Source organism: Nymphaea colorata, chromosome 3 (assembly GCF_008831285.2).
Source record: "Nymphaea colorata isolate Beijing-Zhang1983 chromosome 3, ASM883128v2, whole genome shotgun sequence".
In the NCBI taxonomy this organism is placed as follows: Eukaryota; Viridiplantae; Streptophyta; class Magnoliopsida; order Nymphaeales; family Nymphaeaceae; genus Nymphaea; species Nymphaea colorata.
In genome coordinates this window covers 17513747-17529012 of record NC_045140.1, presented here as the reverse complement: position 1 = coordinate 17529012, position 15266 = coordinate 17513747, and the positions used below count along the sequence as shown (strand labels likewise).

Here is a 15266-nt window from a genome sequence, read left to right as displayed (position 1 = left end):
ATGAATTCATGGTGCCAATTAAAAAAAAAATCATATCGGCCTAATATCTGAAATCACATCAAATATAAGTAATAATAAGTTATAGAGAGTGTGAGAATGACATACTTGAATGCCGCTTTGAAATGTTTTTTTTTTTTTTTGCCACAAAAATGACACTTACGGCATAAGGCATACTTGGGATCTGTTTGGCAAATGGAACTGCATGTAAATGTCCATTAATAATATGACTCAAAAATTATAAAAAAATTATGAAACACTTTAAAATGTGTTATATGAATCTATTCGAACTTTTGAAACATATTCATGAAACCCTTACAAATTGTTTCGCTTGGATATTCCTCTCTCCTCCTCTACAAACCCTATGGGTTTTCGTATAATGGTAAAAAATTAAAAAACTGTATTTAAAAAGAAAACAGTTAAAACGTTTTAGAAGACCCGACCCGTTTAAGCAGACACTCTACCCGTCCTTCTTCCACAAGACCAGGGGTATTATGGTAACAGCGTTGTACACGAGAGAAGTTTCAAATTTGAAAGCGGATCTGAGGTATCCGTTATGCCGGAAGGTCGAAGCAGTCCCCCGCCTCCCCTCCCTCTCCTCCCTCGCTCTCTCTCTCTCTCTCTGACTCTCTCTCTCACATATGGCGTTCCTTCCGTCCCCTTGCCTCTCTAGGGTTCTATTTTCTTCTGTATCAGCAAGATTGCTGAGCGAATTGTTCGATTTATAGTTAAAATTCTTCTTCTTGGGATTATTGTTCCCTTTTTTTTTTGGGAGAGACAGAGAGGGAGTCTGAAGAAATGGCGAGTTGCGAGGAGATGTTGATGGGGATCTTCGATACGAGGAACCGGATTGTGAGGCAGCTAAAGGAGCAGCAGCAGCTATTCGACCAAGCCCTCCATTCGTCGCTTCTTCTCAGAGGCATCCAACCGCCGGCGTGGCTCTCCGGTGCCAGAGCCACGACGGTAACTGGGGATCGCTGTCATCCTGGTAGGCCCTCCGCTGGATTTCTTGCTGGAAAGTTTGTCTTCTCTTACAATTGATTATGTTGGGGTTAGGGTTAGCACTTTGTCTTCTTTCTTGAAAATGGCATCACCTTTAGGGTTTCCCTTCTCTAGGAGTTTAACCTTTTCGCTTTGGTCTTTTGGGGGTCGAGAGGGGGGGTGGGAGGAGAGGAGAAGGAGGAGAGTGGGTGGCGCACTGCGTCAAGATTTTTGTGAACATTGCCAAATCTTTGTTTAGTTTTTATAGCCCTTTTACTTAGACTGAATTTTGCTGATTAACAATTGAAATGCTTATCAATTATCTTTTTTTCTACCATTAGTTGCGCAAATGCCCTAGTTCCCCGCTTATATGATATCCATGGCCTGTGTTTTTTCCTTTATTTGGTGATCTGATGCTGAGGCACAGTTCTAGTTCTTCAGATGGTGCTAATGAGATTTAGAGGAAGATTGAAGCTGTCGATGAATGTCCTTTATATATAAATATGTAACTTTTGTACCCAATTTGTACAATGTCTTGTCCATTCCTATTAACAAACCTTTTTTCTTGGGCATAACCAGCTTTACCCGAACTAATGGTACTTCTGTAGGCAGTGTTAATTTTCATGTCTCAATTTTCCTCCTTTGATCGCTTACGTCTTATGTTGCTAGAACTGGTTTTTTATTTGACTAGTAACCTTGACATTTGCAATCACCTTAATCAATGAATGTCGTCTACTAAATGGTTAAATTCCTTTCTTTACTTTCTCCCTCTCCGAGTTGCTTCGAAGTATCATGCTTTTATTCGAAGCTCAAGTTCGCTTGAATTCCTTTGTAGCTTCACCTCTTAAAGTATTATTATTTCCAATATACATGTGAGCTGTAGATTTTCTTAATTGTGTTTTTCTTTTATATTTTCCATCTTTCATTCTTTTCTTCTTGTTGATTACGTCTGCACGACCTTTTGTTTTTGGAAACTTATTACAAGTTACAATTATCTTTATAGGGAGCAAAGAAGATCTAGTTCCTGGTCTACTAATCCCGCCACATAAGCAGATTGCCAACTCCTGTGTTGGTTGCTGCACTTATAATAAGTCAGAAGCTCTGTATTCTATAGGGACCCATGATTTTAATAAAGAATTCAAGACAGACAATATGTCAACATTAATGAAAGGAGATATTCGGGAACCTAATGGCAATGAGATATGCGGTGATAGTCAAAATGGTGACCCTCCACCCCAAACTGCTGCAATGCCTTCTGAAGTTTGTATTGCACCGGATCGCTCCTTGGAGAAAATTACACGGTCGAGATCAAGGCAACGAGCATTAGAGCAGCGTAACAGTGAAAAGAAAAGGGAAACTGATGACAAGAAAGCTGCTGAAAACGAAAATACAGGGAGAGTTGCATCGTCCAGGTTTGCTTGTCAGCAGTCGAATATTGGGGTACGCTCAATGGACCCATTGAAATATCGCAAAGGTTTTGGAACTGAAAAGACAGTTCACCCTTTGAACTCCAAGGAGGTGTCAATTCGTGACGACAAGATAGGATGTAGAATTTTGGGTTATGAAAGTTCTGCAAGGAATAGAGCAACACAACAAATGCATGATGGAAATGTTTGCCCACCTTGTGGTTTATCTTCAGTTGAAATTGCAAAAGCTGCTGAAAGACAGCCGGTTTATGGAAATATGTTGGCAATTCAGCCCAAAGAGCTGATGTTCGATGATATGGAAGATTGCAGTGTGAAGGATAAACGTCCTGATTTAGATGATGAGCAAATCTTCGAAAGCGAGCGTCTTGAGAAAAACAAGAACATGCAGCCAGAGTCGGCTAATTTAGCGAACTTGGAAGACTTCTCTGAACAGATACAGAGAGAAATGGTCGTATCTGGGGACGATCTGTCAGCAAATGAAAGCTCACAAATTGGGATGACCACCATGGACGCTTCAGAAGGTAATATGATGCAGGATGTTTTATCTTCAGCTGAGCAGTTGGCAGAGGTAAGGAAGTTGGTTGATTCACTGAATGTTCAGTCCCCAGAAGGTAGTAGTTGCTCTCATCTTCAACAGGGAATTGATGATACAATGCCAAACAAAGAGGTTAGTGATGTTACTCTCAGAAAATCGACCAATTCATCTCGGGAACACATAAAAAGCGAAAGAAAAGTCACTGACACAAAAAACAAAAGAGAAGTCACAGAAGGGGATGTCTCAGAAGTTAACCTGGATACCACTAGGTTTTCGTCGAGTGATCAATTGAAGATCAGAAAGCTATCAGATTCAGCAAATCTTCAACCTAGAGAACAAGGTGCCTCTGTTGGCACTCAGAGGAGGATTACACGATCAATGTCATCCTGTTTCCTCAATGGAGGAGAAGATACCCAAAGACAAACGGCTTCTGTCACTGGAAATCAGAATCGTGGAGCTTCTTCCTCACTTAAGCGGTTGCAGAAAGTAGATGAGTTTGTGCATTCAAACAGTTTGCATGTTAGAGATCTAGATTATTCTCTGAAGGATATGGTGAACGAAACCGTGGGAATTGCCCTTTGTGGTACTGTAGATAAGAGTGTTGCAGTCTTGAATATATCGCCCAAGAATTGCAAGACAGGAAGTAAGGCTTCTTACTTCCTGCGAAATCGTTCTCTTACCCATCAAAGAAATGTTGATGCGTCTCTTATGGCGGGCAGTAATGGAAGCAAGCCACGTCATTCTTCTCAAAGCTTCATGTTGAGTGAAAACCCCATGGGATATGTTTGTAACCTCTCACGTCCAGCATACTGGATGCAACCAAATAATGATAACCAACTGAATCCTAAAGCTATTACTGCACCATCAATGATGGGAGGCAACCTGCAGACTCAAAATGAGGATGCTGAATCTGCAAGTGGAATTTCAGAAGCCATAGTAGAATCCCATAATGACACATCTAATCAAATTCATGCTGCGGATTCGGATTTGGATGCTCGGTTTGATGGTGTTGAAGCCCATCAGTCTACGAAACAATCTGATATAGATCGATTGCAATCTTTGCCTTTGTCGCAAGCAGGCTGCTCTCCAATTTTCTTACAAGAGGTCAGTTTTTGATTTTCTACTCTTTTGTCCTCCTTACCCTGCTTTCGTTTTTGCTGAATCTAATACTTGTCAAAATGATTATAAAATAGCACGTTTTTCTGTTGGTGGTGCTTCTTGTTTTATATATAAAATAGAAAACATTTATTAGACGTTAACTTTTAAGCAGTTCAAGTGAAACGATGGTGTGTCTATGTGCTTCACAGGTTGAACATGATTTGAAGGACCAGTATGCATCAACACCTTCGGCATTTCAGAAGACTTCGGTCGCTTCCCCACGTGGTTCTGAATTTGAAGAGCAAGTAAATGAAGCTTCTGATCATCCGTTAACGAACCAGCAAGGATCAGAAAGGCTTGCTATTACTGTTCTAGACAACAACAAGTGCTCGGATCCGAAAGATGATCTGCAGCGACTTGGTGGGACTAAACCTCAAGTTATGAGTGTGGATTATTCTGTGGAGGAGAAGGCTGGTTCTTGCGTGTCTGATACGCATCATACAGGTGACACTGAACAAGACTTGGAGAAAAAACAGCCATCTCAAGAAAAAGAATTTGTTTCGCCATCTTGTCCTGCAAGTCGGACCACTGTTTGCGATTCTCTTGATTACTCTGGTAAACATTCATCAACATTTGGGGTTGACGACTCACTGCCAGTGTTCGAAGGATTCAGTGTAGGTCTCCCTATTTTTTGTGGAGAACCACCTGTCATGGAAGGTAGTAAATTGTATGATTATTTGGATTTTTCAAGTTTCAAAACAACTGCTGTTGATGGTCCTCAGATATGCAAGTCGACCTCTTTTCTAACACCACGCTCAAATGCCACTGCGAAGTATAAGATCCATTCGACTCCAGACGTTTATCAATCCTTACCTAATGGGCTTCTGGAACACATGAGGGGCTCATTCCTATGTAATGCTGAAGACCTTAAACATGTTGGGACTACGGTAGGTGAAGATGGCATCCTTCATGAGATACGCTGCATTTCAGGTTTGCAATTGATGGATGGTTCCTTGAGGGGTTCTTACTGTGGCTCCACTTCGGGTTCAGATGCTAAACTTCGGAAGGGTATTAGGAGCCCCGCTGCCTCAACCCCTGCTACTGGAAAATTTTCTGAGAGAACTCTCCTGAAATCGAACAGCAGCAGTTCGGGAAAGCAATTTAAAAACCCAGAACTTACGTGTTTCCGAATTGAGGAAGAAGAGACTAATATGAACGAAGAAAACGGACACGTGGATCTTGATGATGTTTCTGAAATATCTCCCAAACGGAACTGCTCGGGGATGAATATGCCAGAGAACGCGCTTGCGGATATCAGCATGTCGCACTGTGGCTCTTCAGATATTAATGATGAAGGCGAAACTTTCTTGCACAGCAACAGCACAAATAGGGATCACACGCAGACAGCTTTTGCCGGAAAAGAAAGTGGTGTGAGCGAAAGGCACAGTGATGAGCGAAAAAATGTCATGGATGATAAAGAGAACCGTTATCCTTCTTTTTCTGTTGGCAAGTTTGAAAAGGTTTCCAACTTTCTTCCCAAGAGGACCAGTAAGGCGAAATTGTCGGGGAATGTGGGAAGGGCGAACGGAAGTCAGGCTGTCAGCGGAAAGGATAGGAAGCTGAACAATATCGTGGCCAACATTTCATCCTTCGTACCTCTTATTCAACAAAAGAAGCCAGTTCCTGGTAAATTTTCTCTTGATAAAAGCTTTATGATTACTACAAGTTGCTGTAAGAGTTAAGTTATTTTGTTTTTTCACGCCTTCTACGGATAAAACTGACGTGCTTAATTTACCTGCTTGGCATTTATCACATTTGCAGCCAAGAGAGATGTAAAGGTCAAAGCCTTGGAAGCCGCTGAAGCAGCAAAGCGCCTTGAAGAGAAAAAGGAAATTGAGCGGAAAATGAGGAAAGAAGCTGCGAAGCTAGAAAGAGAGAAGCTGATGCTAGAAAATCTCAAACAAATGGAAGAACAGAAAAGAAGGGAAGAGGAGAAAAAACAGAAAAGGAGGGCTGATCTAGCAAAGCGACAGCAGAGGGAAGAGGAAGAGAAAAAAGAGAAGGAAAGGAAGCGCAAACTAATTGAAGAATCACGCAAACAGTTCAGATTAGCTGAGGAGAAAGAACTGCAGCACAAAGTAATATTAAGCTATTCCAGTTTTGGAACGGATGCCTTCTGAAATATTACCTATATTTCAGGCCATCTGGTTCGTTACCATCTCTTTCTTCGTTTCTTATTTTGGGTTTGTTTCCATAGGTTGATAAGGACGAATTCAAGAGGAAAGAGGCGAAAAGACAGAAGGTAGAGAAAGGGCGAGATGGAATTGAACAAATGAAAACCGCACTTTCAGGAACAGGGATAGTAGGTGCTAGTGATGCTGGGCCATCTGAGCATGTTCGTGGAGAAGGCGAAGCGGTTGCTGTTCTCCGTGACAAGGTAGCTTCTCAATTTTTCGAAGGACGTTTTTTGTTGATTCTAAATGTTTGAACTTGGAATCATCTGCATCTCAACTGTGAGTTACTAACCACTTAGATCTTAGGTTATCTATAATGAATTTCCTGGATTGCACTTCCTGTATACATATTCACAAAATCTTCCTTCCTATGTATAGTTCTATTTCTGACTCAAAAGTCGCTTGTTTTCAATCCTCTGCAAATATGACGGACATGCTCTGTCGTCTTGGCGGTTGGCTGCAAACATTACCCTGACCACTGTGGTTTACTCTACTCTCAAGATGATGGGAGACGTCTACATTGTCGACTGCGCTACTGCATGCAACAATGTGGGATGCGCCTGGTCCTTTAACTGTACATTTAACGGAATCGCCACAAATATTGGCAATATTTCAAAACTATCCATAAAAGCACCGTGTGGAACGGAGAGATGATAGTTTATTGTCACTTTTTGAATATATGATAAAATGAAAATATTGTGATATTTTTGCCAAAATTTTCAAAAAAAGGTAAACATATTTCAAACTTTCTTGGTTCCTTTTCACATTTCAATAATTATTTTCAATTTTTATCAAAGAAAATTCACAAGTTAGTAATTTCTAAGTCTGAGATTTTTCTGAGGGAATTTTTGTTAAGGTTACCCTTGCACGGAGATGCACATCGAATTACAGATATATCACGCCACGTGTACCTAGATTGGAAGGCGATTCATGTTCGTTTTTTCTACATAAACTTGCTCCTAGCTATTGCGTTTATTTACTGTTTGTCATTCGTTGAGTAGCTTGAACAAATGCGAGAAAACAATCTTCTTAACCGTACGTAGATGATTCACAGTTTCTCGATCTGCAGCTTAACAACAAAGAAAAAAAACTTAACTGATTGACCCTTCTTATGTCAAATATGTTCACGGCCATGGACGGAATGTGAAAGGTTAGCATTGTAGATGAATATATCATTTTCATTTTTGCAAGGATGAGCATCCATGTATAATATACCTGAAGTGCTGCAAATGTGTTTTTCTACGTTGTCTCACGAACTTAAAGAATAGTATATTGGACTCCATATCTAGTTTTCTTTTTTGGTTGAAGTTTTGATTTTATATATGACCACTAAAACTTACTGGTCTTACTGTAGTTAATCGGCACCAATACCCTTGCAAACGTAGACAAGGGTTGTTCATCTGGCATTGAAGAAACTGAAGAGATGCAATATGAAATGTCTCCATATAGAGGGTCTGATGATGAGGAGGAAGAAGATGATGACATGGCTCGAAGAAAATTTATACCTTCCTGGGCTAGGTAATGGATGTATCATGTTTCCTTCTCGTGTTTGGCTTTCTCATTTCAGAAAGTAGCTAAACTTTATGTTCTTGCAGGAAAGAGAATTTAATTCCGGTTCTATGTAGACAGCAACATGTTGATCCTGATGTAATTTTCCCCAGTATAAAAGGGTGCAATCTAAATGAAGGTGAGGCTTTTTGTTTTTTCATTTTGAAAATTATTCCATCGCCTTTTTCCTTTCTTGTTGAACTTGGAAAAAGCCAACGGAAGAGCTATAGTTCAATTAACTATGGCCAACCGAGACCATGTTTTGATCTGGCTTCCATGGAGACCAGTTTTTCAAGTCCAAGTCAGTTTGCTTAAGGTCTCTTAGACAGCAAAGTACCTGAGCAAAAGCATGATGACCAATATGAATACTTTTTTAATTTTTGACCAGATAAAACACGTAAATTACAGTTCTGAAATTCAAGTGTAAAGTTGAGATGCATAACGTTTGACCATATTCCAATTTTTAACGGCTTCCTCAGAAATCCGGAATAAATTCACCTCGAAATGAGTATTACCACGATTGTGTTCTTAACTTCTTAAGTTGAATTATTTGTAAAACTTATGCACATTCTCTGTCTCTGCACTGGGAGTTCTTAGTACGATTTTTTGTCCCTTTGAAAGTAATACGGTGATTAAGCCAATGAAACTGCGCTTCCACCAATTTCACTAAGCTGCTTCCTTCTTTCTTATTTTTACATTAATGTCACCATGCTTTTTCTATATACGTTTCTGACAAACATTCTTCTATTTTAGTTATTCTCTAATTACCATGAATTTTCCTAAAAAAAAAATCTTCAGAAATACTCTTAGATATCTCCTCTGGAAATTCTCAATATCAGATCTCAGCAAGAAAGTGAAAGATCAGTGTTTTTCAATTTTCTTCCGCATACAATTGAATCAACGCCCATATATACCGTTTGGGTGGATAAGGTTTCATAATTGGGCAGCTGTGTCTCAGCAATTTGATGTCTAGAATACTTTCTGATTTTTCCACCTTTTCATGACTCAATCAAGGAGGAATACTGAGAAGCTTGTCTTTTTTTGTGCAGTTCTTGGAAGCACTAACTTCAGCAGGTATCGTGATCGAAACGGACGCGGTGAAAGTGGTTGTTGGTTGAACGATAGCTTCACCCAGCAAGAAGAGTATCAGTATAAACTTAAAATGGGATACATAAAGTTGTAAATCTTCACCACTGACATGGTTTCATGCTTTGAAGCTACTGTCACTACCTCGTGTTGGGTAGGTAGCCCGCTCATGTTGTACAGTCTGATTTCATTATCTAATGAAGATCGTTGTAGATCTTATTTTTCCCGGAAAGATCCAAGGCCTTCTTCTTCTGTTTCTTTTTCATTTTATTGAGTAACGTACAACTTCCTTGTCCTTGAATTCTCACCATGGATGGAACTATAGCATGTTTCACTGTAAAAGGGTGCGTGATAACATGAAAAAATGAAGTCTCTGCAACTTTTTTCACGCTGTGGATCAAGAATGTGAACATTGTGACAACTGCCATAATCGACGGGACACGTTTTAGAGAGGGAGGAAAACAAATGACTAAGAACACAAGCGGATCCACGTGACTAGCCCTGTATTAGACCAGATATTATTTTATTCCATGTAATTTTGGAATACATATGGCGACTGGTGAACAAAATAACTCCTTTGTACTAAAATGTCAATTTATTTAATATTATAAAGAAATCCCTTGTGTTTTTTCCTGAAGAAAGGAATAAAATTAAATTGACGATTCTATCCTTGCGTGTACGAGTCAATGCCTCTTTGTGTCCTGACCTGCAGTCCGGAGCTTGTATCGATCCACTCTAAGGGCATTTTCGATATTAAAAGACGTTCACACGCAACGTTCCTTGGAATTTCTCGGGGTGCTGGAGCCGTTGGGTTCGCCATGGATGAGCAGATGATGACGTCATCAATCTTGACCGTGCGCTTGGCTGTACGCGCAAGGAAGTCACACACAAGGTGCGGCGTTTTCCCCTATTTGGATCGTCGCTCTTTTTTGTATGACGAAAATGTCCCTGAACTTTACAAAATCTCCTCGGTCCAACAACTTGGGAACGGGTCCGCTGTGGTTCCGAAAATTTGTTTGGATTAAAGTTCCAAAAAAATCTATTAAATATAGTAGAGGTCGACTAAAATAGAATGCTCTCTCTCTCTCTCTCCTTCTTGTATTTTGTGCTTTGTTTTTCTTTTTTTGCCTCATCTATATTAACGATTTGTCACAGCTTGTCACCTATTAGGTAATTATGTTAAAATAAAATAAAATGAAGTACAATAGTAAATGACAAAACTCTTAGATTAAATTTGGTCTATTTTCATGGGTAATTTTTTGTTTCTACTGAATTCCATGTTAACCCAAGCTTTTACACATTTAATGATCCATAATGCAGAGTTTGATGCTTGTCTTAGCATAATTTAGTGAGATTATCTCTCTCTCACACACACACACATTTAATTCTTAATACAAGTTCAATAGATGTAGCCCTATTTAATTTGAAAGTGGCCATACCAAGAAAAAAACATGAAATTTAAAAGGTAGATAGTAAATGGAATTTTTTTTTTTTTTTGCAGTGCTATGGCTAACATTTGTGAGAGTCTGTGACCGTGAGTTTCTCAATGAACCTATTATATGTGAACACAGTAAGACCGTTATTTTTCAAATATATATATATATATATATCAATTTGTCCAAGTTAGTTCGCACACGAATTAGAATTTGCCAATAATTCCACAATAAACAAGAAATTTCTCAAAAATCTATTAAGGAGAAATTAAAAAGCACCAAAGTATGGATTATTCAGAGAGAGTGTGTGAGAATGAATTGGTCCGATTGGTCTGAACACTAACAAAACCGTTCAATATTTTGATGGTGTTCTTTACCAAAAAAAAAAAGAAAGAATCAGGGACGCTTCGGTAATTCTACTTATTAACCGACCCCACCAGCCTCCTCCTTACCGTTTAAACCCCATTTTCAAAATTTTCTCATCCGAACCCTTGCTCTTCCGCTCCTTCATCTTCTTCTTCTGCTTCTTCTTCTTATTCTCTCTCTCTCTTTCTCTCTCTCTCTCCTCTCTCCCTCTCTCCATGTATTGGTGAAGGTCTTCCGCTATGAAATCATATTCAAGATGTTACTTCTTTCTTCTCTCTTTAGTCTCTTTCCTCCTATCTTCTGCATCATGTGCAGAGAACACGAGCTTCGATTTCCCTTCTTTCACCATTCGGAACCTCACCTTGCTTGGTGATGCCTACCTCCGCAATGGCACCATCGGCCTCACCAGGGAGATCAACGTGCCGGCCTCGAGCTCAGGTAGCGTTCTTTACAACTTCCCCTTCAGGTTTTTCGACCCCGCGTCGAATTCCTCTGCTTCTTTCTTCTCAAGATTCGTCTTCTCCATTACCAACGCGAACCCTGGTTCATACGGTGACGGGATCACATTTTTCTTGTCTCCAAACAATGAGACCATCGGAAGTCCGGGAAGATTCTTAGGCCTCCTGAATTCGAGCTCCCCTGATGATAATAAGTTCATCGCGGTCGAATTTGATACGTTCTTTGACGCGGGACTTGGGGACCCGAACGCGAATCACGTGGGGTTGGACGTCGGGAACCTCTCGTCTATTCAAACACTTGATGCAGGCACTGTGGGAATCGATTTGAAGAACGGCACTTCGATCACGGCCTGGATTGAGTACAGGAATGACATGAATAGGCTCATGATGTGGATGAGCTACACGAGTTTGAAGCCTTTGAATCCCCAATTTTCCGTCGATATCGATCTGTCGAAGTATTTTGAGGAGTTTATGTATGTGGGATTTTCGGGTTCGACGGAGGGGAGCACTGAACTTCACACCATTGAGGAATGGAGCTTCCAAACTGATGGACTTGAGTCAAAGGGGCCCTCGCCTCCTCACAGTGTAGCAACAGACGCTGAGGGCAAGCCTGTACTCGGTTTTTCGCAAGCAAAGTGCCATAATCAGAATTGTTGGAGCAGAAAACTGAATCTGGGTCTCAAGATCTCGGGAGCGATCATTATATGCATGATCATGGGATATTTGAGCTGGGTTCTTGTAAAAAGATGGAGACTCACAAGGCCTGTGAAGAATTTCAAGCAAGAAATGCTAAAAGGTCCGAAGAATTTCAGTTATAGAGAGATGAGAGCTGCAACAAGGGGGTTCAATAAGGGCAATGTGGTGGGATACGGAGCATCTGGTACAGTTTATAGAGGCATCCTTCCTGAGTCCGGAACGACTGTTGCTGTAAAGAGATCGAAGCATGCTAATCAAGGTATGGATGATTTCATGGGGGAGCTTCTAGTTATAGTTTGCCTGAGGCACAGAAATCTTGTGCAGCTGGAAGGCTGGTGCTGTGAAAAAGGTGAACTGCTGCTTGTGTATGAATTCATGCCCAATGGGAGCCTTGATAGTGCCCTTTACCAAGAAGATGATAGAGAAGTACTGAATTGGTCACAGAGATATAATATAGCAGTTGGTACTGCATCAGCTCTAATGTACCTGCACTACGAATGCGAGAAGCAAGTTATTCACAGAGATGTGAAAACCAGCAACATAATGCTGGACGCAAATTTTAATCCAAGATTGGGTGATTTCGGGTTGGCCAAGATCATTGAACATGATAAGAGCCCAGATTCTACTCTTACAGCAGGAACCATGGGTTACCTTGCTCCTGAATATCTTCAGTATGGAAAGGCAACAGAAAAAACCGATGTTTTCAGTTATGGGGTAGTGATACTTGAAGTTGCTTGTGGCAGGAGACCAATCGAAAAAAGTTTCAAAAGTGGAGTGAGGAATTTGGTTGATTGGGTATGGGAATTATATGGTGAAGGTAGGCTCCTGGAAGCTGTTGATCCCAGGCTGAAGGGTGAATTTGATAAAGAGCAGATGAGGAGAATGCTACTTCTGGGCCTGAATTGTGCTCATCCTAATCACGTAGAGAGGCCAACCATGAGAAAGGTTCTGCAGATTCTCAATGGAGATGCATTAGTTCCTGTTTTGCCAACTTTGAAGCCTGTCGCGAGCTTTTCCTGTAGCCTACCTTTAAGCATCCAGGAAATCTTATCTGACATTGAGAACAGTACAGTGTTGAGTCCCTTGCGCGTATCAAAGAATGCTTTTGGAGATTGCTCATTTCCTTGAGGTGCTTGATTTTCTTTTTCTTATTCTTAAGGATGTCCTTTTTCTGCATCTTATTAAGTTCGCCTTTTTCACTTGCCAGTTGGTGAAAATAAGAATGTAGCCCCTGGTCCTAGTGGTCATACCACTTTGTCTGTTCACACCAAGCATTAGAACCATTCGATATTTTCTTGTACTCTTTCATGTTTCTATTTAACTATTTACTTTACACTGTTAATTTCTAGTATTAATGTCTGATCTGCTCAAACCCATGATTCTGAACTTCACTGTATTTGGTGAGCTGCTTGCCGGCATGCTGTATTTTTGTTGAATTAGAAACCTAAAAACTTAAGACTAGATTAATGCTTCTCACTGCTCTTAAATTCGGACCTTCTATTGCAGTTTTGGTTTGCGTTTTTGGGGGACAACTTCTTATAACGGTGAACTTTCTTGTTTTGGCATTCGTTCCTGCAATATTGTGGATCGTTGTTAGGCTGTAGTAGAATTCCAAAGCTGCTGTAGAGCCTGTAGTAGAATTCCAAAGCTGCTAGTGTTCAGTGGCGGTAGCCACATGTGGGTTCTCTTGGGCAGTTGCCAACACAAGCAGGATAAATTGCTTATTTCTCTATTAGTACCTCATCGACATTTACTTATTTATATATTGGCTGCCTGGTAAAAAGTTTCAATTGAAGTATTGGTGCTCCTTAGCTAGAAATTTCTAGCTTTGCCACTGCTGGTATTTCACTGAGACTCTTTTCAATCTCTGTACTTACTGACGTTTACTGAAAAAACCAGCAAGTTCCAATTTGTTTACTAATCCACCATAACAACTGATGTTCACAATGGTATGAACCGTTTTCTGAACTAAAATTACAAAATGTAAAGTTTACATGTCTATATTAATATGTTCGTTTGGTAAAACATATAAAAAATTGGACCAGTCTCTTGCTCTCATGGTTCGTTATTTGAGTTGTTCTAACTCTCCTGCAGGTGAAAACTTAACCCTGATCTGTTTGGTTTTTGCATTATTTTTCTCGTTAACTTGCCAATCAAGTTTTTGACATCTCTTTATTGCAGGAATGGCCTTAATTGACAGAAAGTCCCAACATAGGAAAAACAGTTCGGAACCAATCTGGGGAGATCAAGATCATGCGAGTCCTGTGAGCGTCAATCTCCATACTTCTTGGGTCCTAATAAGGTGTTTGTCTGTTGCGTCTGTAGTTTGTGTTTCATCAGCCTGAAATGTATATTCAGTAGTTCTCTGCGTGAAATTTAATCCATTCCGTTGTATTCATGCTGTAAGCTAAAATAGTGTTAGAATTGTTGTATCCAGAATTGTTGTATCTCAAAAGTTTGAAAGACTTTTTCTAGTATGAAACATGTTTCTGCTTGTAAGCCAATCTCAGAGAGAGAGAGAGGGAGAGGAAGATAAAGACAGAGAAGATTGAGCTCCAAAATAAAGCCATGGACATGATTATACAGGCTTGTCTTCCTAAACAATACAGTTTTCTCTTTTCCATATTTTTGTAAAATATCACAAGGCAAGGGGCTCAAGGCTTAACTTGAAGTTACTGAAATTTCATTTCCCTATGCCTTGTTTACGAAACATATAGGACAACGTGTGGACTTTAGAGGGTGTCTGGTAACATTGATTTTTGAAACGCACTCTTTTAGAATACATGATCCAATAACCCTATATTCTTGTTGCACCAAACTTGATGTGATTATGAATGCCATTAAATTAATAATCAAACGTAGACATGATCATACCATGTTTCTGAAAGAAAACAAAGCATGGTATTATAAAATATGTGTTACATAAACATGCGTTCCAAGAACATGGTGTTTTTCTAACCGAAGGCTCCTGTAAGACCTGTTGTAATTATATGCACTTGAGGGCAATTAAAATATGTAATCAAAGACATACATTTTAAACAAAATATTTATATTACTTCATTCGGATTTTTTTATTAAGTAATGATATCACCCCTAAATAAATTCCATGATTTTGCCTCTGTTTTCAATGCATTCGGCTGTTGCATAAGTTTTAGATGAAACTTGTTTCTCCTTCGTCGACGTTGATGCAGAATTGGCTGCCACGGCTTGAAAGCAGTGCGCTGCTCCATTGATTTCCGTTTGCAAATGGATCGGATCCGTTACGACCGTTTTATTCATTTTCGCTGCATGACTTGGTTCGGATTTCAAACACATTATAATCTATCGGACCCGACCCGTTTACAGCAAAACAAAGGGAATGGGTATTGGGTACCCGATTGCATAAACCTACTAAGTTTTTCAATTGA

General features: G+C 39.9%; 2 protein-coding genes across 2 annotated transcripts; both read left to right on the top strand.

Annotated features, from left to right (window-relative positions):
- The first annotated feature begins 569 nt into the window (after nucleotides 1-569).
- On the top strand, nucleotides 570-9138 carry LOC116251238 (uncharacterized). The gene is made up of 8 exons (XM_031625389.2): nucleotides 570-985; nucleotides 1982-4044; nucleotides 4248-5724; nucleotides 5860-6176; nucleotides 6296-6475; nucleotides 7627-7790; nucleotides 7868-7959; nucleotides 8870-9138. The coding sequence occupies exons 1-8, from the start codon at nucleotides 796-798 to the stop codon at nucleotides 9001-9003; spliced, it is 4617 nt and encodes a 1538-aa protein (XP_031481249.1). The 5' UTR covers nucleotides 570-795; the 3' UTR covers nucleotides 9004-9138.
- A 1699-nt stretch (nucleotides 9139-10837) lies between these two features.
- LOC116251239 (probable L-type lectin-domain containing receptor kinase S.7) lies at nucleotides 10838-14358 on the top strand. Its single transcript, XM_031625390.2, has 2 exons — nucleotides 10838-12988; nucleotides 14041-14358. The coding sequence occupies exon 1, from the start codon at nucleotides 10945-10947 to the stop codon at nucleotides 12985-12987; it is 2043 nt and encodes a 680-aa protein (XP_031481250.1). The 5' UTR covers nucleotides 10838-10944; the 3' UTR covers nucleotide 12988; nucleotides 14041-14358.
- The last annotated feature ends 908 nt before the right edge of the window (nucleotides 14359-15266 follow it).

Excerpts from the sequence above, each read along its gene's own strand:
- LOC116251238 (XM_031625389.2), top strand. The coding sequence starts at position 796 with ATGGCGAGTTGCGAGGAGATGTTGATGGGGATCTTCGATACGAGGAAC. Across the intron at positions 6,476-7,626 it reads TTGCTGTTCTCCGTGACAAG|TTAATCGGCACCAATACCCT; the intron begins GTAGCTTCTCAA and ends GTCTTACTGTAG. Across the intron at positions 7,791-7,867 it reads TTTATACCTTCCTGGGCTAG|GAAAGAGAATTTAATTCCGG; the intron begins GTAATGGATGTA and ends ATGTTCTTGCAG.
- LOC116251239 (XM_031625390.2), top strand. The coding sequence starts at position 10,945 with ATGAAATCATATTCAAGATGTTACTTCTTTCTTCTCTCTTTAGTCTCT.